The sequence below is a fragment of the Gracilinanus agilis genome, chromosome 3 (genome assembly GCF_016433145.1).
Source record: "Gracilinanus agilis isolate LMUSP501 chromosome 3, AgileGrace, whole genome shotgun sequence".
Classification (NCBI taxonomy): Eukaryota; Metazoa; Chordata; class Mammalia; order Didelphimorphia; family Didelphidae; genus Gracilinanus; species Gracilinanus agilis.
The window spans coordinates 355,509,177-355,533,479 of NC_058132.1; the positions used below are offsets into that span (position 1 = coordinate 355,509,177).

At 37.9% G+C, this 24,303-nt stretch overlaps 1 protein-coding gene across 1 annotated transcript; it reads left to right on the forward strand.

Moving 5' to 3' along the window:
- Positions 1-4,526: 4,526 nt before the first annotated feature.
- On the forward strand, positions 4,527-23,355 carry LOC123239503 (germinal center-associated signaling and motility protein-like). Its single transcript, XM_044666784.1, has 5 exons — positions 4,527-4,555; positions 10,452-10,520; positions 15,121-15,170; positions 22,482-22,510; positions 23,062-23,355. The coding sequence occupies exons 1-5, from the start codon at positions 4,527-4,529 to the stop codon at positions 23,353-23,355; spliced, it is 471 nt and encodes a 156-aa protein (XP_044522719.1).
- Positions 23,356-24,303: the final 948 nt, after the last annotated feature.

Below are 24,303 nucleotides of genomic sequence, written 5' to 3' on the forward strand. Positions count from 1 at the left end.
AGGGTAATGGCTTGGTTCAGGGGTGTCCCTGCCTGCCTAAATAAACTAATTTCCCACGTTCTCCTCCCTTCAAATTCCCTCTTCCTAGGGCCAAATGGGGAGATGCAGGGGAATGCAGGATGTCTGGGACAGGTCAAGGAAATCAGCCCCTCAGTTGGTTCTCCAGGAATATTTATAGTCCCAGCTCCAAGGTTTTTTGGCCCTGAGACCAGGACCAGGCTAGGTCAACATTCTGTTTTCTTAACTGCCAGGATTGCTTCAGGTGATTTTGCAAATGCAAGAGATTCTTGCAGCAACCCTGCATTACAATCCTCCATGTCTAGAATATGTACCTTATTGCTCCATCTCATATACATTGTCTTAAGGTCTAGTTTAGGCACTCTCTTTGCCATGAAGCTTTCCCTAATGTGTCATACCCATTTATTAAAACATTTTTCCTCCTCAACTTTACTTGTATTTACTTATCTGTTTGCCCACTGTATTCCACATACAAATTCCTTGAGAGTCTGGACTATTTCATTTTAGGCCTTCTCCTGATATGTACTAGCTGCATGACCCCAGGCAAGTTATTATCAGTGCTTAGGCAACTCCCTAAGGATATAAGTTTCAGAGAAGGTGATGACCAACATTGATAGAGGGAGTTTCTTCACTTGGGATTTTCCTCTAGAAATTATGTCAAGGGCACTTTCTTTATCCAAATCCTCAGTGCCTCCCACAACATGAGTAGTTTCTTAATTAATGCTTGTTGAATTGAATCTAGCACAGAAATCTCATGCTTAGCAGTATAATCACCAGCATCTGGAATGCTTTTCAGTTATGACATTCCTTAAAAGAATTGCAAAGCTGCTGTAAACATAAATTTGAATCACTCAAAAGCCTTTATCTAGCTATACCAGCACTTAATATTAATTAGTTCCTCCTTAGAAAAATATTTATCAAACATCCTGAAGCCATGTCTGGTGCTATAAGTCTGTAATCCTGGCTATCCACAGAAGTGGGAAGCTGAGGGATGGCTTGAGTTCTGCACTGAAACAGGCTGAGCTGAAGAGATGTTCATATTAATTCATGAATCAATATGGTGAGTCCCCAAATTTGGAGATTACTTACATTCCTAAAGAGAGGAGAACCGACCCAGGTTAAAAACAGAGTAGGTCAAACCTCAAGTAAGAAGTGGCACTAAGTAGCCACTGGCCTTCCAAGCTGGACAAGATAGGGAGACCCAATCTAAATTTAATCAGTTAATTAATGAATTAACCCCTCAATCAATCAGTCAACAAATGAAGACATCATGAAGAAGTTTTGCTTTGCTGTCAACTTGTCTATTCAGAGCCTCCAATGGTTCTCTGTTGCCTATTAAAGTTCCTCTGGCATTTAAAGTCCTATACAATTTAGCTATGACCCAACTTGAACTCATATTCATTTATTTGCCCTATGTTCTCTCCTAGCAAATCTACTCACTGTTATTTGAATTTCTTTTGATAAATGGCCTCCATTCTAGGAAGAGCTCCTCTTCCTATCTATATCCCCTCCTTTTTCTAGAGTCTCTGCTTAGAAATCTCTCAGTGAGAAGTTCCCTAGACAGCTTTACTAATTGGTGCCTACCTACTTAAAACATCAGCGACAAGAAAGCATTCAGAATCATCTAATAGAGACCTTCCCCTTTCAATAAAAAACTCAGACTTTATCTTTTGGAAAATAGCTTTATGGGATGGGACAGGAATGTGCATTTTTCTACCAGACTAGAAGAAATGATGAAATCCTGGCATGACATATACCAGATCTACAGGGTTAACTCTCATTGCATCACTGATCTTTTTCTTGCTCTTTCTAAGACCTGAATATTATTTCCCAGAAGGGTCAGACGTGTTCAAATCCTGCCTCAGACATTGAATAGTTGTATGATTCTGGGCAAGTGATAACCCCTTTGGATTCAGTCTCTTTTTAAATGAAGGAGCTTTAATGGATGATCTCTATAGTTCTTTTCATCTCTAAAATTTCTTGTTATTGTTCAGTCATTTTCAGTTGTGTCCAACTCTTCTTGATCCAATTTAGAGTTTTCTTGAAAAAGATACTATAATGGTTTGCCATTTCCTTCTCCAGTTCATTTTATAGATGAGGAAACTGAGGCATATAGAGTTAAGTGGTTTACCCAAAGACTTTCAACTTTTACATGTCCAAGGCCAGATTTCAAATCAGGAAGGTGAGTCTTCCTGACTCCAGGCCTGACATTGTATCCACTGAGGGACTTTCCTACTCCAACCTCTAAATCCATGATCCTACAAAAAGCTTCTGATTCTTCCTCTCCCATCACATCGTTAGTCCTCTCTCCAGCTTGAAATTATTTTGTATAGAGAAAAATAATTTTATAGAGAAAAATGATTTTGAAAGACTTACAACTTCAACTAAAGATGAAGTACACTACTGACCTCCTGACAGAGAAGAGATAATGAATTTAAAACATTAAATACACACACACACACACACACACACACACACACATGCACGCACGCACACATTTTAGGATATGGCCTATGTGGGAATTGATTTTGCTGGATGGTGGATGTAGGTATTAAATTCTTTATTTTTTGTTTTGAGATTTATTTTGTTTTGAGGTTTGGGTTTTTCTTCTCTGTATGAGGTTAAAGGAGTAGAGAAGACAGATTACTAAAAGGACAAGAGGTATAATAAGAAAAAAAGACATCATATTTACTTATTCATGAACATGATTTTTTTCCTCTAAAAGAATACAAGTTCCTTAAGGGCAGAAATTTTTATGCCAAGGCCTATTGCCTTTGTACATATTGGGTGCTTAATAAGGGTTTTTTTGGACATTTAGGTGGTACGGAGGGTAGAAAACTGGACCTGGAGTCAGGAAAACTTGAGTCCAAATCTTCCCTCAGACACTTACTAGCTATGTGACCCTGGGAAAGTCATTTAACCTTGTTTGCCTCTGTTTCCACATCTGTAAAAAGGAGCTGGAGAAGGAAATGACAAATCATTCCAGTATCTTTGCTAAGAAAACCTCAAATGGGATCACCGAGTCAGACACAACCAAATGACAATAAATACTTGTTGAATTTATTCAGTTTGAGCCCTGTGCAATGAGATGGCAAACAAATCATACTCAGTTGCTTTGATGATCTTCTACAGTAGCCTGCTTACACCCTTTTGGAGTAAGTTATCAGATTACTCTGCCGCTGAGTCAGAGGCTTACAAATTGTGACATCTGCTGACTAATAGTATAACACAGGAAATTATCAAGACACAAGTCCAAGACTCTTGGACACTTCGGCAATAGTAATGGATGTGAGAGTGATACAGCCCCAGAAAAAAGGGTTCTAAGATGGTATAGAAGAAATAACACTGGATTAAGAGGAGTAAAATTCATTTTGAATCCTAGTTTTGCTACTTACTAATTGAGTGACTTGAACCTTAGTTTTTTCGTCTATAAAATGTGATTGAATGGAGTGATCTCTAGGGGTCTCCCTAACTCCTGTGACCTATTATTTCCCATCTCATGTCATATAATCAGCAGGGAGATAATTTCTGAGAATTGGCCACTTCCTCCACCACCACCCCCAAATATTTTCATGGCCCCTCCTTGTCCCATTCTCATCCTGTCTTTTAACATATGATTGTAGACTTAGAGTAGGGAGGCATTTCTAACGTTATTTAGTCACAATAATCCAAATTTCTATTTTACTGATGAGGACATAACCGCCCCATGAGATGGAATCAGAAAAGTAGGTTGAAAGTAAGAAAGCTATGATTCAAACCTACATCCTTTGCCTTTGAATCCAGTGTTCTTTCCGCAAAGCTTTTGATATATTTATTGAATCTTCTCCTCCCTGTACTCCAACAGGACTCCCCAGATCTAAGGTGATCCAGCCAAAAAGAAACAATGTATTTTGACCCCTTTCTTTTCCCAAAGAAATCTAAAACAGAAAAATTGATTTAAGGTAAGGTTGTACAGTGCTTTAAGAGAGGAACCTATATTTCATCTTGGAGGCAATAGGGAACCACTAGAATTTGTTGAGTAGGAAAGTCAGATCTGCCCTTAAGAAAATCCCTTTGTCAGCTGTGTAGGGAGAAACTTGAGGCAGGAGGACCAACTTGCATGCTATTGAAATCATCTAGAAGAGAGATGTTTAGAGTCTGGATTAAAAGTGGAATTTCACACTACCTGGCAAATTCTGTGTCTCCATAGGGCTTATGGAAACACCAAAGTGAGGAAAATGAGCTTCATTATCTCACTCTCTAACACATCAGGAAGTCACATGTAGATGCGAGCACCCACAAAGTTACACATGCATCCCTTTCTTCTCCTCCCTCTGTTATTTTCTTATCATCATCCTCCTCCCCTCTTTAGAAAACCCCTTTTTTCTCTATATTGAGCTTTGGACTAGCAGTTCAATAACGACGCTACCCTGCTCACATTGGGCTTCCCTCTTTTTCTGAGATATGGGAAAAGGTGGACAAAGAGGGAAGTGAAATAAGGAGTGGAGCTTAAAAATCTCAATGAAAGGATGGGGAACTGTCTCCGGAGCAGATTCAGGTGAGTCCAGGCAGGCTCATGGCTCTGCTCTGTGGGGGCGCTGGGCAGGAGGGAGCGAGGATCAAGACAGCTGCTGGACAAGAAGAAACTTTTCAGATTAAGAGGTTTTCCCACCTTTACATCTGAGATGAGGATGAGTTTAGATGTGGTAACCAGAGGAAGACATAGCCTAAGACAGACACGAACTCCCAATATGGTTCCAAATGTGGCTAAAGTTCATACCGTTAGAGGCAGAAGATACCTTAGAGACTCAACGTCCAATTTCTTCATTTTACAGATAAGGAATATGGGGTCCCCAGAGGCTAGGTGATTTGCCCAGGGACATATAGCTAAGCAAATGTCTATAATGATCTTTACCTGACTTCAGACTCTACATTTGATGTTTACTACCTTTGTGATTTTGGACATGTCTCTTTCTCTCTCTCTCTCTCTCTCTCTCTCTCTCTCTCTCTCTCTCTCTCTTTTCAAAAATTGTATTTAATTAATTAAGAATATTTTTCTATGGTTACAAGATTCATGTTCTTTCCCTTCCCTCCCTTCAGCCCCCCTCCCATAGCTGATACACAATTCCACTGGGTTTTACACGTGTTAGACATGTCTCTTAACTTGCATAGAGAACCTTAGATTCTTCTTTTACAAAATGATGAGACTGGACTAGATGGCCTCTGAGGTCGCTTCGAGCACTAGACCTATGATCCTATGGTCTAAGTCTAACTCTATCCACTATAGTAGCCAGATAGCTCAGTGATTAGAGTGCTTGGCCTGGAGTCAAAAAGACTCAAGGTCAAATCCAGCCTCCACTATTTACTAGCTATGTGATTCTGGGTAAGTCACTTAACCTCTATTTGCCTCAATTTCTTCCATTATGAAATTGGGATAATAATAGCACCTATCTCACAAAGTTGTGAAAATAAAATGAGATAATATTTATGAATCACTTAAGATAATATCTGGCATATACTAGGCTTTGTATAAATGTGTATTCTATAATAGTCATGACCTTTAGTGGGGTCAAGACTGCCTCACAGAATTCCACAGTACCCCCCAGAACTCCAGGAGAGGGGGCAGTTGGGGAAGTTAAGAACCTGGGTATAAAAAGCCAAGACACCCAACTTAAGATCATGGATATTACAATTCTCTTCCCCACCATCACCACATATGCACATATTCCAGAAGTGACCCATTTTCTGTGGGACAAAATGATTTGTCTTTTTGTGCTTCAGTTCTCTGATTTATACTCAGGAATTGCTATGCATTGTATTTGGAAGTTTGGAAAGAATAAGTTCATGACTGTGAAGCATTCTGATGAAATGGAAAATGGAATGTGCCAGTTTTTATTTTCTTTGACAAATGATTTCACTAGAGTAAAACATTCCCAGTGTAGAATCTCCCTCCACATAGGCAACTCATCTGAAAATTATCACCTTTGAGCAGGGGCTCTTAACTTGTGGTCCAGAGATCCTCAGAAGAACTGTAGATAGATTTTAAGGGTCTATGACCTCAAATCGGAAAACATTTCATCTTTATTTTCACTAACATTTTGTTTCCTTTGTAATCCTATATAATATATCTATTAATAATCCTATAGAACATATATATTACTTTCTGCCTTTTAAAATGTCATTCTGAGAAGAGGTTCAGAGGTTTCCACAGATGATCAAAGGGGTCAATAGCATAAAAAAAAAGATGAAGATCCTTTGGTCAAAGAGAATTAGTTGCCTGAACAGTGAAAGGTCAAGTGCTTTTTGGGAGAGGAGGTAGGGAACATCACCCAAATATGTCAGAGACAAGACATATAATGCCTACTGTGTGTCAAGTGCTATATTAAGGACTGAGGATTCCAAGAGAAAAATAAAACAGATCTTTCTCTAAAGTTGCTCTTGTTCTATTAGACTATGTACATGCGTGCGCACACACACACGTATAACACACATGCATTCTAAAAGTTATAGCATTTTTGGAAGTTTTAAATTTAAGCTACTAAAACTCAAATTCTGCTACTGTCAGAGAATTTGCAGTATAGCTTCTCTGTCTGAGGGTAAACAGAGTGAGTGATGTTTCTGTTCAGATCATTCCTTTCAGTGTTTGGGAGTTCAAAAAAGGAGAATGAGGGGCAGTTCAGGGTACAGTCCAGAGTACAGAATGAAGAATGCATGCTTAGAAACAGTAGAGCTGCTGGAGAGACTCTTAAGAGTTCCAAATTTAGTTAAATATCACTGGTTCGGGATTCTAGAAAAGGAGATGGGTTCACAATAATTCTCTCTCCAAAGTTTTATTTTTGTTTAAAGGAAGTGGTGAGGAGATTGAAACTATCAACCAAAAAAAAATTGCAGACCTTCTTAGAGGCCATCTGTTTCTAGTTCCTCTGAAGTCTGTCATCAGCAAAATGATGAATTCTAGCTGAAAGACACAGATCAGAGAAAAAAAAAAGAATGAGACTAATTAAAGAGTCAAATCTGGGAGATCCCTGGAAACCCACCCTATTATGGGATAAAGCAAAGAACTTGAAGTTTATAACTTCTCCAGTACAGCAGCAAGCAATTAGTGTTCTGTTTTCTGTACCACACTTTACTCAATAAGGAAACCAAAAAAAAAAAAAAAAAAAAAAAAAAAGAAAGGGAGAAAAAAGAATATAGAGAAACCCAGCTCAAACACAGGAAACAATATTTTTTAACAAGCTTTTTCCCATCCCCACTGATTTTCCCCTTCCTTGTCCTTCCCAGAATCCCACATACTGTATCTGCCTCAGTATTATCTTTGAAAAAATGTAGGCAGGAACTTTTGCATCCTCATTTCTTCCTTTGGTAGGCACCACTTTATTCTAACAAGGGTAGGTAGGCAAAGAACCTTTCTTCCTGAACTAGGTTTGTTTTCCAGTTCTGCTACTTAATAATAGCTGTGTGAAACTGAGTAAGTGTCTTTAGCTCTCTGAGTCTCATCTTCCCTATTTGAAAAATGAAATAAGATCTGTATTTCCTCCTTGACAGTTATTGGAAGATCAAACAAGATAATAAATGGAAAGTAATTTGTTAACTGGAAAGCACTATAAAAATGAAACTATTATTACCAATCCTCTCCAAATGGAGGAGAGATTCAATACAATTCAATTAGTATTCATTAAAAATTCTGTTAGAGAATTTGAAATTCAGTATAATAACATGCTATAAAAGCTATTCTTGACTTTGGGCAGGGGGCAGGGGAGGGATCCTGTTATGTGCCAGGCACTGGTCTCACCTAGCAATAAGAAGACAAAGATGGCATAGTTTTCCAGTTCTTAGCCTCAGGGAGTTTACATTCCTTTTGAAGTTTAAAGCAAGAACACATAAATTTAAAACATATACCACCTAAGTACAAAATTCATCAAGTATAAAGAGGGCATAGATATGTAATATGGCCCAAATGTCAACTTGTACTCATGTTGGCAAGTCTGAGAGTTTCCAAGAAAGGGGGCCAGCCACAAGCAGCTTGCTCCCATTCTTGAAACTTCTTGACTCTTTCTTGAAGACAAGCAACATAGAATAGAAACAAATACTGTCAGAGCCAGGGGTAAAAAAGAGAGCTCAGAGGGAGGCTTTTCTGTCTCTTCTCATGGGTTTAATTCATGGGATTCATGATAGGCTTAGCACATATCAGTCACTGAAAAGAGCAAACCCAAAAATATGGTGGAAAAAGTTAATGGCTCAGACTTTTCACTTTTAAAGATACAGGAAGCCAAGGAAAGGAGGTTACCATCACCCATAAGATAAGAGATAAAAAAAGGCTCCGTGTTAGCCCTTGTTAAACTTGGAACGAACAGCAGAGAATCTCACTGTACTGTAATTTATTCTGCAGTCCTTGCAGAGAGGCAAATGGGGTGGAATATATTAAAATTTGGGCCTTCGGAAAAGAGGGGAAAGCACCTTGCATGGATTAGTGGAGAAATTTCTCAGCTTAAAGCCAGAGAGACCTCGGTTCTAATCTTACCTCAGATATTTATTTGTGTGACCTCGACCAAATCATTTAATTGCCTGCATCTCAGTTTCCTTATCTGAAAAATGGGAATAATAATAGCATTTGCCTTACAAGGCTGTGAGGATCACATGAAATAATGTATATTTCTTATATCAAATCTTACATCTGTGATAGAAACGTGAATTTTTTATTAGGATCATGAAGCTAGAACTCAAACAGACCTCAGGGGATATTTAAACTAATGTCTGCATTTTATAGATGAAAAAACTGAGGCCCAAGCTGGTGAAATGACTTGTAACTTGGTACATTGAAAGACGTTTCTAAGGTTTGTGGGGAAAAAGAAAAAGACAAATTGGAGCGACCTCAGAGCCCAGCTGAAGGGCAAAGAGGACAGGACTATTACTGATGCTGCCAACAGTGATGAGGGCAGCTATAAAAGAGTGAAAAGGAATTAGGGGTGTAATGAGTAAACATTCTGAGAGGCTGAGTTTGGGATAAGAAAAATCAATTTATCAATTAGAGCAGCATATAAGTTAATTGGTCCATGGTCTTTCTCAGAGATCAAAGACAACTCATTTGGAGGCTTGAGCCATTTAAATATAATTTTAAAAGCTCATTATTTAGTCCTCCTTTAGACAGCCCAGGCATCTCTAATTAGTGGATAGTTAATGAGGAAGTAGGCTAATATTTTCCAGTCCCTCCCCTCCACACCATCCCCTTATGATGATGGGGGGAGTCACACGCTTGATCACAGGATTCCATACTCTTGCTTATCTAGATAGAGAAATTAAGTGGTTAATTTGGTTAGGTTTGCCTTCCATCATTCATCTTAATGGAAGCAGGCAAGGACTTGGCCATGCCCCTTGAGTCATACTTAGTGGAAATTAGTAGACAGGATAGATCTTATATTTTCAATCTTAATTATCCAAATTTTAGGAGCTACTCTTGAAAATATACAGAATGGATGCAATAAGTAGCTCAGTGGATTGAGACCCAGATCTAGAGATGGAAGGTCCTGGGTTCAATTCTGGCCTCAAACACTTCCTTAGTGGGTAACTCTGGGCAAGTCACTTAACCCCCATTGCCTAGCCCTTATTGCTCTTCTTATCTTCTGGACATACTTGGTGGAAATTGGTTTTTGTTTACTAGACAGGATAGAACTTACATTCTAAATCTTAATTATCCCAATTTTAAAAGCTGCTCTGGGGCAAGGAATGTAAGGTATATTCCTAGGTCTGTCAGGACAAAAGTATGAGAAAAAGGCTCAGAAGAAAAACATTACAAAGCAATATTTTTTATTTGAAAATCTTTAATTAATTAATTAATTGATTGAGAATATTTTTACATGGTTATATGATTGATGTTCTTTCCCTCCCCTCCTCCCACCCTTCTCCCATAGTCAACAAGCAATTCCACTGGGTATTACATGTGTCATCAAAGCAATATTTTTAATATTAAGAATAAATCCAGGGCAGCTGGGTAGCTCAGTGGATTGAGAGTCAGGCCTAGAGATAGGGAGGTCCTAGGTTCAAATCCGGCCTCAGACACTTCCCAGCTGTGTGACTCTGGGCAAGTCACTTGACCCCCATTGCGCACCCTTACCACTCTTCCACCAAGGAGCCAATACACAGAAGTTAAGGGTTTAAAAAAAAACACAAGAATAAATCTTCTAGGGGGCAGTGAGGTGGCTCAGTGGATTAAAAGCAAACTCTAGAAATAGGAGGTCCTGAGTTCAAGCCTGGCCTCAGATACTTCCTAGTAATGTGACCTAAGGGAAATTACTTAATCCTCATAGTCTAGCCCTTATCATTCTTCTGCCTTGGCAGAAACTATACAGTATTGATTCTAATACAAAGGTAAGGGTTTAAAAAAAACAAAAAACAAAAGAATAAATCTTCTCAGGGAGTACTCTAAGGAGCACTGCTTATGGTGTGTTTTATTGTAGATGGCCCAAGGATACCCAAGAGGAACACAAGAAGCACAGAATTGAAAACCCAGAACAGAAAAAGTTCAGGTGAGAATCAAATTGAGCAATATTTATTTCCAAATGGAATGTCATGTTAGGGCCAAAGTCTTGGGGTCCATTTACTCCACAGAATATCTATGGAAGAGCCTTGGACTCCCTGCCTCAAGTCTTTTCTATTGGCAATCTTTCTTTATGTAATTGTAACTGATATTCCTAAAGCACGGATCTGACCACTCTTCTGCTCAAAAAACTTCTTTTGTTCCCTATTACCTAGAGCAGTGATGGTGAACCTTTTAGAGATGGAGATCTTGGCCCCACCCCCAATTCACCCCCCCAGACCAAGTGCCATGCTTACCCATCCCCACTACATGCTGGGTATGCCTTGCCCCCCCCTTACCCCACACAGGGGAGGGAGGAAGCTCTCCCATTGGGCTACTAGGCAGAAGGGTGGGGGAAGTGAGGAATGTCCTCAGCAAGTGTAGAGAAGAAGAGAGGAGTGGTCCGAATGCTCCTCTCCCCTCCACCTCTGCCACCTGTGAGCTGCCCACCTTCCCCTCTGTGCACTCCCATTGGGATGTTGGGCAGAGGGGAGGGGAGCAGCTCTGCCCAAGTCCCTCTGCCTTTCTAAGAATGAACTTGGGGGAGCAGGGAGGGAGGGTGGCTGTATACCTACCGAGAGCACTCTTCATGCCATCTTTGGCATCTGTGCCATAAGTTCACCATCACTGACCTAGAGGACCAAATACTCCATTTAGCATTTAAATCCCTTCCTAATCTGACTTCAGCCTAACCTTTTCTGACTCATTACACCCTCCTCCCCTTTATGAACTCTCCTGGCTATATAAATTGGCCTTTTTACTATTCTTCAAACAAGACGTATCTCCTCTGTCCTTGCCTTTTCTCAGGCTGAGCCCATGCCTAGGATGCCCTCCTTCCTCATCTCTAAGTTTTAGAATCCCTAGATTCCTTGAAAGCCCAGCTCAAGCACCTTGCATGAACCTTTTCTGATGCCTCACTACCAACTAGCAGGCTAGTGTCTAGGTGGCAAATTAAATAAAGGGCTGAGTCTAGAGTCAGGAAGATCTAAGTTCAAATCTAGCTTCAAATACTTCCTGGCAATGTAACCATAGCCAAGTCACTTAACTAGCTTTTACCCCTCTTCTGCCTTAGAACCAAAACTCAGTATGAATTCCAAGACAGAAGGTAAAAGTTGTTATTTAAAATAAAAAAAGTCATCTTCAAAAAGTGACTGACTCTGAAGGAAAAGGAGAAAGGCAGAGAGATCTCGTGTTTTAAGTATTCTTCTCATTCTAGGACCATGCTTAACAGAAACATCATCAGACCAAGACTCTTTAATATCCGTTACTATTTTTGTACGCTTGCTTTACATATCTTTCTAACCAGTCTCCTCATCAATCACTTCATCTTGGTTTCTGTGCTTCGACGTGGTCATTTCCTTTCCTTCCTGCTTCTCTGACATTATTTGAAGGTTTGAGGGAATGGGCCTCTCAGATCAGTTGTTTAAAAGTGGATTAAGCTTTTTCCACCCACTCCTTCCACAGTGGCTTAGGTCTGAAATACCAGAAGTAAAAGGGAAGCCAGAATCATGCAATTTCTAAAGACAACAGAGTCTTTTCTGATTGAGTTGTACTTGTGATATTTTTTTATAGAAGGTGAAGGAGAAATGAGAAATGAAAGAAATGGCCCAAATGGTCCAAATACATCCATGGTGTTGAGTCAAGACCTAGCAGTTTAGAGTTTCCCAAGGAATACTATCAGAATCGTAGCCTTTCAGAGTTAGAAGTGATCTTAGGGACCATCTAATCCAACCTATACCTGAAAAAGAATTTATATATATATATATATATATATATAAAGATCTGTGGAGAAGCCAATACTTCCTAAAGGGCCCTCATTACTTTTTTTTTTAACCCTTACCTTCTGTTTTAGAATCAATACTATGTATTGGTTCCAAGGTTCACAAGAAGAGCAGTAAGGGCTAGGCAATGGGGGTTAAGTGACTTGCCCAGGGTCACACAGATCTGGACCAGGACCTACCATTTCTGGGCCTGGCTTTCAATCTACTGAGCCATCTGGCTGCCCCTTACACTACTTTTTTTGGATAGCTCTAATTACCTAATCCCTCTTTCCACAACACCCACCTCTGTCTTTAGGGCTAAGCAAGGAAGGCTCATTCTCCTTCCAAATTATAACAATTCAAATATTTTACAGGATTGATGGGAGAATCAAATAAACTAACTTATGTAACATGCTTTTCAAACCTTAAAACATCATGTAAATGTTAGCTATTATTATATGGGGCCACTAATGGATGTGGAATCCACATCCACTGATAGAGTTAGAATCAGGGAGGCCCAAGTTCAAATCCTGCCTCAGATATTTATGAGCTGTGTAACCCTGGGCAAATCAATACCTGTTTCACAAGTTGCTATGAGAATTAAATGAAATAATATTTATAAAATTCAAATACTAAAGAATTATATAAGTGCTTTGTTGAGTCTTTTGAGTTTTTATTTTTTGTAAAGATATTTTATTTTACCAGTTACATGTAATAACAATTTTCCACATAAGTTTTGTAAAGTTATATGATCCAAATTGTCTCCCTCCCTTCCTTCCTTCCCCCTTCCTAGAGCAGGTAAGCAATTTGATCAGGGTTATACATGTATTATAATGCATAACATTTTCATATTGTTCATTTTTTGTAAGAGAATACATTTTGTTATTGTTCATTGATTCAATCATGTCTGACTATGGTCCTTTGGACCTCTATCTAGTAAAGATCCTGAAGTAGTTTACCATTTCCTTCTCTAGGGTATCCAGTAGATCCTTTTGTCAGGTAATCAGAGGTTAAATGACCTGCCCAGGGTCTCACAGCCATGATGGGTCTAAAGCTAGATCTGAACTCATCTTCCTAATTCCAGGACAGTGCTCTTAACTGTAGGATAATTCTTACATATAGACAGTCATTTATCCAGCTTATCTGAAATGACTTCAGAGACATAGAAAGAACTCTCCTCTCCCTTACATACAAATAAAAAATATTTTTTAGGTCTCAAATACCTGAAATTCCTTAATAAAATAAAACCTTCTATTCTTCAAATAGAGAAAGTGAATTTAAAATAGAAGTATAATAAAGAATACTAGCTCTAGGGTGGAAATGATAAATAATATGTAGATTCTAAAGTTAGGAGAGAAGAGAAAATGTCTGATACTCAAAGGGGAAGAGAAGATGGAGAGCTACCACAGAGGAGCTCATATCATAGACACAGAAATGGAAGGAACTTCAGAAGAAATCTAGCCTAACCCACTCTTTTTTTTAAAACCTCTACCTTTTATCTTAGAATTGATGCTAAGTATTGGTTCTAAGGCAGAAAAGCAGTGAGGGATAGGCAATGAGGATTAGGTAACTTGCCCTGGGGTGACACAGCTAAGAAGTGTCTGAGGCCAGATTTGAACTCAGGATCTCTCATCTCTAGACCTGGTGCTCTACCACTATGCCACCTACCTGCCTCTAACCCACTCATTTTAAAGATGAGAAAGCCAAATCCAAGGTAGGTCAAGTGACGCAAGTCCTTGCTATCAACTCACCAAACATTCTTTAAATTCTTACTGTATGCCAAGCACTGTGCTAAGCCCTGGGAATGTAAATATAGGTAAGAAGAACCTCAAGAACCTTACATCTTAGTGGGAAAAACAACACTTAAGGAACTGAAAAATCATAGGAAAAGAGAGTACCCACAAGGCTATGGTGGAGAAATTACAGAGAGTTAGGAGGGCTAGGAGTAAAGCCAAAGAGTAATGAAGTCACGGCTATTCTGAGCATCCTTCATTCTTATTATGGCATAAGACTAGTAGAGGCAGCCAGGTAGCACAGTCAGGAAGACCTTCATTCCAATCTGGCCTCAACTCTCGGCAAGTCACTTAACCCCCATTGTCTAGCCCTTAATGTTCTTCTGTCTCAGAACCAATACTTAATATTGATTCTGAGATGGAAGTTAAAAGTTTAAAAAAAAAAGTCAGGCACAGGGAAGAAATTGTGAAGGAGTAGAAGACAAGTTTAATCTGATTAAGTTTAATCTTAGGGAACAAAACTTGCTTCTGGTGTGTTTCACTATAGATGACCCAGCTCCCACAGAATTTGTGGAACAAGTATTTCATCTTGAAGAATAAATGAAGGATGTAGGATGTGAATCGAAGACATCTGACCCCAGAGCTCAAGGTCTTTTTTTCTAAACCACAATACGTACAATATGAAATCAAGGTGAAAAATAGTCTAGACAACTCAATAATAAATTTTGTCTCTTTCACATGTTTTTTTACTTTTCTATCAAGAAAAGGTTATCTTAAGTAGGTTGATGCAAAGGTTAGTTTAGGGATTCTACACTTATGTCTGTTAAATCATATAAGTAAATAATATAACAAAATTAATAAATAAAATATTAATAAATATGCTATATATGGCATGATATAACATGATATCTCATGGTATGATGTGGCATGACAACATAATGTAATATAGCAGCACAACCTAAAATAGCATGACATGACATGACAACTGATTGTAATATATGATATGTTATTGATATTTATAACATAATTAATACACTATTGTTTCCTTTCTTTTTAGACAAATGGTATCTATATTCAAGAGAAGAAAGAAAGAGTGCCACAAGGAAAGTAAGTTACTTCCTATTTTTTTCCTATTGATTCATTTCTTTTATTAAGACTAAATTGATAGGGAGTACCTAGGAGACTCAGTGGATTTAGAATCAAGCCTAGAGATGGGAAGTCCTGGGTTCAAATCTGGCCTCAGACACTTCCTAGTTGTGTGATCCTAGGCAAGTCACTTAATCTCTATTGCCTAGCCCTTACCATTCTTCTGCCTTCAAACCAATACACAGTATTGATTCTAAGACATAAAGTAAGGACATAAAAAATTTATAAAGGGTAAATGTAAAATTGTAAATATGGATCTACAAAATTAACTAAATTAATTCAGGATATGTCCAAATAAGTACTTGAATGAAAAGACCTGTAGTTTTAGAGAAAATTGAGCTAAAAATGAAACAACAGTAGGAACTGGCCCCTAAAACTGCTCATCTAAATTTAGACTGCATTAATAGAATATAGTTCAGGGCTAAGGAAGTGATAACCCCTGTACTCACCACTGATCACACATTTGAAGCATTGTGATAAAAACATTAAGGCATCATATTTAGTAAAGGACATTGATAAACTGGAATGCAAGAAGGTAATTAGGCTTTAGAGAAGATAACAGACCATCAGAGAAAGCAATGAAATGATGATATTTATCTTAAAGGAAAGTATAGGGGACATGATCATGATGGCCAAAATTGTAGAAATGCTACCTTTTAAACAAATACAAGAAAAAAACTTCTTAATAATTAGCACTGTCCAAAAAAGGAATAGGCTGTCCCAGGTACTAAGGTACCTTTCACTGGAGATCATCTAGCAGGTATTGGATAACTACTTACCAGTGATATATTTCCCTGTCTCCTTAGAGAAGAAATCTTTTTAGGTGAGTAAAGGTCTAGATGACCTCTAAAATCCATTTCAAGTCTAAGATTTTTATTTTAAATTTCTAAACTTTTTTGCAGCCAAAGAAGGAACTACTGGGTTGACTACAGATCAAAGAATTTCAATTTTCACTTTGTTTTCTTCATGAGTTTTTTCTTGTATGTATGATATGTATCTTCTTTCACGACATGAGGAATTTGGAAATATGTATTGCATGACAGCACTGCTATTACTTATATGAGATCAATTACTGCCTCAGGGAGTGGAAAAGGAAAGGAGGAAAGAAAAGAATCTGAATTACAAAATGTCAAATAACAAATGTTAAAAATTGTTTCTACATGGATTGAAAACAGTGAAAAAGTTAAAAAGAGCTAGATGGATAGGTATTAGATAGATATGAAGATAGAGTTCTAAGCCTTCTGAACTATCCTAGTGTGCATCTGCATGTGGGCATGTGAAAGAGAAGGGAAAGAGTTTGAAGAGATATGTTTTGTTTACTAGGGAGAAGATGGAATAGACCTTTTAAAAAAAAGATGTTTAAGAGCAATAATAGGGAAAGCAGAAAATATATGATCATTGAGTCATTTTCTTAAAGATGATGTTTAAATCTATGAGAGCTGATAAGGGCATAAAAGAATAGGAGAAATAAGAAAAGAGTTCACAGTAAAGAATTTTGGCATACATCTATAATTAAGGGGCATAATATTGATGCCTCAGCAAAGTCATCTGAGAAATGTTCAGATAAGGAAGAAAACTAAGAGAGAACAATTTCACAAAAACCCAGAGAGGAGAGAGAATCTAGGAAGGGAAGGAGACCGATACTATCAGATGAAGCAAAGAGATCAAGAAGCACGAGGAGGGTGGGATGAAGCCAAGATGGGGCTTAGTAGCAGCGAAAGCTGGAACCACTCTAAGAATCCTCCCAAAACAACCTTAAAATAGTGCCTCAAATGACTGAGTCATAGAATTGACAAGGAGTGAGGGGATTATCTTGTGGAAAACAACTTGAAAGGTAGGCAGAGAGAGTCAATTTTCACAAGATAAGGGAGAACCAGAAGTAAAACTGTAAAGATTCAGTAGGGGACAGTGAAAGCAAAGTAGCCACATGCAAAACTTCAAAGAAAAGTGGGAAATGGTCTAAGTCACTAGAAGAACTCAAAAAGGAATTAAAAAATCAGTGGAAAGTGGAAGAAAAATGGGAAAAACAAATGAAAGTGATACAAAAAGAAAATAACATCTTACAGAGCAAAATTGGCCGAGTGGAAAAGGGGGCACAGAAATCCAATGAAGAAAAGAGTTATTTTAAAAACAGAATTCATCCATTGGAAGAAAAAAGAGCTTAAAAAAAATCCAATCCAAAGAATAAAACAGTTCTATGAAAAGTAGGATGGACCAAATGGAAAAAAGAGAATCAAAAGGTCATGGAAGAAAATCAGTCTTTAAAAATTAGAATTGGGTAAAGAGAAGTTAATGACCTCACGAGGCATTAAGAAACAATAAAACAAAATCAAAAGAATGAAAAATATAGAAGAAAATATAAAAAAATCTCATTGAAAAAACAAATATCATGGAGCCCCAACCAGAATAAGACAGGATCTAGCAGCTTCTAGATTAAAGGACTGGAAGGCTTAGAATATGATATTCCAGAAGGCAAGGGAATTGGGTTTGCAACCAAGAAGCACCTACCCATCAAAACTTACTATATTCTTTCAGGGGAAAATATAGTTATTTAACAAAAAAGAAGATTTCTAAGGATTCCTATAGAAAAGAACAGACCTAAAAAGAAAATCTGATGTCCAAATATAAAATTCAAGAGAAATATAAAAATGTAAATAAGAAAGATAAAAATGTAAGGGACTCAATATGGTCAAATTGTTTATCTTCCTCTGAATCTTAGTATTAATATCAGTTAAATCATTACTGTTATTAAACCATGCTATTTCTCTTTCTTTTCAATGATATTTTTTTCTTAGAGCTTCACTTGGGGTACATTTATGTATGTATTTGTTGTTATGGTTTACTAGTTTCAATCATGTCTTACTCTTCTTAACCCCATTTGGGCTAAGAGAAATTGTCTCTTCATCAGTCTTCCTACTTCAAGTTTCTCCCTATTCAAATTCATTCTACACATGGCTGCCAAAGGAATTTTCTGTAATTTCAGGTCTAACCATACTACTCCCTTGCTCAATAAATTTTAGTGACCCACTGTTGCTTCTATAATAAAGTACAAATTCTTCTGTTTTTTTTTTAAGTTCTTCAAAGTATTTTGGGGGTTTTCTTCATTTAATTTTTTTCAGTTAACAAAATTTTTTTTCTCTCACTCCCTCTCTTGGGGGAAAAAAAGAAACCTTGTAACAAGTATGCATAGTTAAGTAAAACAAATTTCTGAGCTGGTCATGTCCAAAAAAATCTCCTGTGTTTGGTTTTTTAAAATGCTTCATAATTTTCTTGAACCTATCTTTCCAAATTAACCATACATTATTCTCTCTCCTACATTCTATAGTCCAGCCAAATTGAACTTATTTCTGTTCTTTACAAATGGCACTCCATTTCCTGTCCTCATGTAATTGTACTGTGTGTGAATGAACCAATAAGTACTTATTATATACAAGGTGCTAAGTGTTAGAGTTAGAAAGAGAAAAGCAAAACAGTTCTCCATGCTTCTAAGGAGCACACATCAATTCTAATGGGGAAAACAACCCAGATAGAAGGGTTATTTTATAAATCAGATGGAAAGGTTCCATTGTTCTTAGGGAGCAGTAGCAAAGAATATATCAATTCATTTAGTTTAACATCATTTCGACCCCTCATGTCGAATCATTTTATGGTTCCAAGGACTTTATTACTACCTAAAATTTTCTTTTGGGGGTCTTCAATAGCTGCCTCTGCTGTGAAAGCAGGAGCTAAAGTAGGAGCAGAAGCACTGAGCAGGTTGCAGCTCCCTCAGTGTTGCTTCCTAAGATAATGTCTGTGGGAGATGGTGGTCTTGGGATACTGTTATTCCTAAGACTCTTGGGTTCTGGGTAATAGGGCGAGTTAGACAGAATGGACATACATGCCTGCTTCATGATCTACATTGATACCAGATCCATTTAAGCATTTGAGTTTACAGCAATTATTTTTTCCCAATCTTTTTCTTTCCTTTTTATTCTAAATTAAGAGCTTATTGTTGTCCAAAAATTCTTTAACTGGCTCTAGATAATAATAAAATTCTTCTTTATTTGTCTCCTGTAACTTCTTCTATTTTTTGAACATATAATAATTATCCATCTCACCACAACAGCAATATATTCCATTAGGTCACCACACTTTGTAAAAGTATTTGTTTCATCAGAATGTACCCAATTTTTCTTATTTCACTATTCACTAGTACTAATCTCACTGGAATCATAACTAACACACACACACACACACACACACACGGTACTTCTCACCCTCTTTGCCTGGCTCTTTTCTTTTATTCTTATTCTTTATGATCTCTCAAATCAATATGTTCCTCTCCTCTTTCTTTTCCTCCTCAAGTCTGTTTGTGTCACTCACTTACTGAAGCTCTTATTTTTGTGTAATTTATTGGCCATGTTTCTGTCTTCTTCTGTTTCTAATACTCTGTCCTCCAGTAAAATACCTCTGTTTTCACTGAGTTCTATTGTTTCGTTTCTATTGCCTCCGAAATATTTTTTAACTGTTATTTCATGATCATCTCCAGTTCTCAGCACAGTGGTTGGCACATAATAGGTGCTTAACAAATGTTGATTAGGTATATTTATTAATTCTCCTTTAGAGTTCCCAGTTCTTTTTTTATATGATAATGGGTTTTATTTTGTTATTTCTCCTTATTCCACTGTATTTATCATCTACTCCATTGTGTCTCAAGAAAATTCTGATTTTAGTCCCATTTCCATTTACTTTGTAGGATATTTTTTCTTTCTTTTTTTGCGCCATTTAATCCATCACTGTGTTAGAAAGCATGTTATTTGTTAATTTTTTGATTTTTTTTCTAGAATCACATTTCTTTTAAGGATTTCTGCTAATTTGGAATCTTTGGCTTTCTGTTTTTTTTCTGAGAATGCTATTCAGGAGATACTCTGTCTTATAACTTCAGTCTGTCATGCTCCTGAAACTCCTATGTAAAAAAAAAAATTCTTGGTAGCACAGTATTATACAGATGGCAAGAAATTAATAATTTTAAAATTGTACTTTAATCCCATTTAATTAAATTCACATCAATTAGGGATTACTTTTTAAAGTATATAAAATTTTCTCACTTGTCTATGGAGATACTTCTATTTTTCAAGGGAATAAGTAGTAGTGGCTGGCTAACTAGCCTGGCATCTTGGGGCAGTGTGAAGACTTTACTAGTCCAGAGTCATAGGATCCTTATGTTGCCTTTGCCTGTCATACATTAAAAAATTAGGCTCTCTCTGTTGGTTCTTTACTGGATGTATCCCTTACCTGTTTGTAGTATTATTCAAAGTAGATGTCAGTGGCAAGAAAGATAAAGGAATAATATTTTCCTTCCATTCAGATATGCCCAGCATCAAAATTTTCCCTCAAATTGGCCCCACACTAAATGTTTTCTAACAATCTGTTATTCTAAGCAGTAGACGGCAGTTCAGGCTCTGAAGTCTGGATGTGACTTTGTGGACCCAGCTCCAAGGACTTTCTGACCTACTCAGAAGTAGGATGGATTGGAATGGGGAGATACTCGAAGCAGAGAGACCAATCAGGAAATTATCATCATAGTCCAAGCTAGAAATGATCAAGATCTGAAATAAAGGGGTAGCTGTATTTTGTGAGATAATTTGTGGAGGTAGAAACAATAAAATCTGGCAATTGCTTGGATCAAGCATGAGAAATTATAGATAATACAGAATTTACAAACTTGGAGATTGCAAGGATGGTTTTACCCTAAACAGAAACAAGGAAGTTCAAAAGATGGGTAGATTTGGAAGAATGCTATATTTTGGATATCATTGTCATCATAACTTTTATATAACACTTTTTTCAATGGATCTTTGAAATAACCCTCTGAAGTAGGTGCAATTATTACCATTCTTCCATTTTTCAGATGAGGAAACTGAGGTAAACAGATATTAAGTGGCTTACCCAGAGTCACATAGTTAGTAAATTTCTGAGGGCTGAGTGTGAACTCAGGTCTTCCTGATTGTAGTCCAGTACTCCATCCATTGGGACATCTAGCTGCTAGGATATTTTGAGTTTGAAATGTTTACAGGATATTCAATTTTAAATGCCCAGTAGTCATTTGGTGACTTGGAACTGGAGCTTAGGAAGATTTGTGTTATTTGCAAAGAGATTATTCGAACCATGGCAGTTAAGGAAATCATCAAGTAAAAGATTATAAAGAGAGATGAGAATGTGCCTCAGAAGGAACCTTAGATTACTTCTTCAGTTAGGGGATGTGGTATGAAAGAAGAATCAGCAGAGGCCTGATGAGTAAACAGAGAGGTGGAAGGAGAACCTAGAGGAAGCAATACCATAAAAGTCTGGTGAAGGAAAAGCATCCAAGTGAAGAGAGAAAAGTCAGTGATGTTAAGTGCTACAGATGAGTTAAAAAAGATGTAGATAAAGGCCATTAGATTTATCAAGTAAATAACTTGCTGGGGCTCATGTAGTGTGAAGGAACCAGATTGCAAAGGGTTGAGGACTGAATGAGAGGAGAAGAGGAGGCAATGAATTAAAACAGTTTTGACTGAAAAGGAGGAAAATATAATTTGAGGAGATAGAAAGGAAGTTTACTTAAAGATGAAGAGGTGTGGACATCTTTGTGTGCAGAAGGAACCAGGAAATGGGAAGAGATTGAAAGTGAAGGGATGGGAGGATGAAGGTGGGGCAATCTAGTAGAAAAGTGGCCTTGTCTAGGAAAAGGACCACCTCATTTTCAGACTAGAGTAAAGGAAGAATGAGATGATCTCAAGAGGTTTTGAGATAAAGAGAAGGGGAGAAGAGAGCCTCATAGGGAATATTCTCTATTTTCTCAGTAAAGTAAGAGGAGATGTCTTAAAAAGTGAGGAAGGGGAGAAGGAAGTGTGGGAGAATGTTAGAACAGCTTTCATGGAGGGGTGGGAACAAGAATCAATGAAAGGATTGTCAAACCAAAATGATTGGCTAGCTGTGGTGAAGTTAAATAATATGAATTTGGAGTTGACCCACTTACTTCTTCCACCTCTGTTCAGCAGCTCATGCCTGCAGAAAAACAGGTGGTGAGTCCCAATAGGACAGGCCTCTGCTCATTCATTTCTTCATCTGTAGCTCCATGCCTGTTCCCCACATCAAATCTACATCCCCATATGATTGGGGATATAGACTCTAAATGATCAACCCAGTGTAACCATGAAAAAATATTCTAAATTAATTAATTAAATAAATGGTTTTAAAAAAAAAATCTGCATCCCCAAAGCCTGATGAATTGCTTTATTTTTCTTCCTCTAGATGAAGAAGTCTCATCTGCTTTCTATCAGGTAAGGAGAAATTTGTTTTGTTTTTCTAAAACAGACCTAAGAAATGCAGAACCCATAGGCACCATCTTTCAGCTTGTGTGCCTCAGAAACCCACAAGGGGATTTATAGATAGGAACGGCCACCTATGTGTGTCATTTGGAGGACATAAAAGGAAATGCCTCTCTCCCAAATAGCTCCTTTCCAGCTATGACAGGATTTGAAACTATTAGAAATCCACACTTTTGTATGAAATGCTAGCCTTTCAAGTTTGAGAGATGCAGACCTTGAAAGGAGAACATATTCTGCTATAACTTGTCACAAAATGTCATTGAAATGTTCATGGATGAAGCTTTTCTCCATGATAGTTAGCTAAGAGTAGAGCACCTTAGCAAGATGGGCACCATTTGGACAGCAAAGGCCAAGGAGAGCATAGTAGGGGGCACTTTGTGTGGGTAAGAGGTATACTTTAGGGGTACAAGTGGAGAAGACACAATTGGAAGAGGAATGCCCAGAAAAGGGAGGCAGAAGAGCATCCAATACAAACTTGGCTTTTTTTTTTAAACAATTGGCAGGAAAACAATGAAGACAATGCAAAGGAGCCATTCTATGCCCTCATCATGCACGGGCCCCAACGAAGACCTTCCATGAACTCCACAGATGACGGTTATGAGAATGTTGGCCCCAGGCATATGACCAAACAACTAGCTGACAGGCGTGAGACAGAATATGCTGTTCTTAGGGTCTCTTCTAGCCCCCAGCCTCCCTACAGCTTCCAGGATGAGGAATATGAACTTATTATGCCCATTACCCATACTCATTACCCATCCCACCTCAACCTGATAAATTCAGGGAATCTGAATAGATAGAATCTCTAAGATTTCTAAAAAACTCAAAGAAAGGTAATTACCCATGATAATAACAATAATAATAGTAATGATTCATTGCATTAGCAGAATGTTTTTTGGTTACAAAATACTTTCTCACATTTTCTTCAATTTTGTATTTGCAATGACTTCATGTTTTGGGTTTTTTTTTAACTCTTACCTTCTGTCTTAGAATCAATACAAGTATTGCTTCCAAGGCAGAAGAGCTGTAAGGGATGGGCAGCTGGGTTTAAGTGACTGGCCCAGGATCACACAGCTAGGAATTATATGAGATCAAATTTGAACCCAGGACCTCCTATCCCTAGGTCTGGCTCTCTATTCACTGAGAAATCCCTAAGACTCCACGTTAGGGCTGATATTGGGAGGACCATTTTACAGACGAGGTAAATGAAATTCAGGGGCAACGTGGCATAGTATGCTATGAACTTGGAGTCAGAAAAATTTGGATTCATATTGTGTTTAAAAAACTTAGCTGTGGGTCTGGGCAAATCATTCAAACCTTTCTGTGCCTCTGCTTCTTCATGTATAAAACAAGGAGAGTTGCATCAGACATTCTTAAGGAGTCCTTCTAGCTCTATGTCTTCGATGGAAGGGATGGCCTTAAAAAAAGGAACAGAGCTAGAACTCCTGACTCTCACTTCCCAAACTCAGTATTGTAAAAATAATGAAAGCCAGCCACCAAAGTTATGAAGAAGGGAGATAGAGAGAGTCTATGAGGTGAGATTCTCTTCTAGCTCTCCCCTCCCGCCAATTATACACTGGCTAGACTTGGAGGGGGTGTCACCCCGAAACTGGGTGACCTGTATGGTTGTGCCACCCCACAGGAGTTGGGGGCAAGGCTTCCCTATCAGATGAGGTATGGGGGATCCCAATCCAATTCTGAATGAGGGCAGGGTTCAAGCAAGCTTCCCCCAGGTCAGCCAATTTCAC

Bases quoted from the DNA above. Each gene is read 5' to 3' on its own strand.
- LOC123239503 (XM_044666784.1), top strand. From the start codon at position 4,527: ATGGGGAACTGTCTCCGGAGCAGATTCAG. The intron at 10,521-15,120 runs GTGAGAATCAAA...CTTTCTTTTTAG, and splicing joins CCAGAACAGAAAAAGTTCAG to ACAAATGGTATCTATATTCA. The intron at 15,171-22,481 runs GTAAGTTACTTC...TTCTTCCTCTAG, and splicing joins GAAAGAGTGCCACAAGGAAA to ATGAAGAAGTCTCATCTGCT.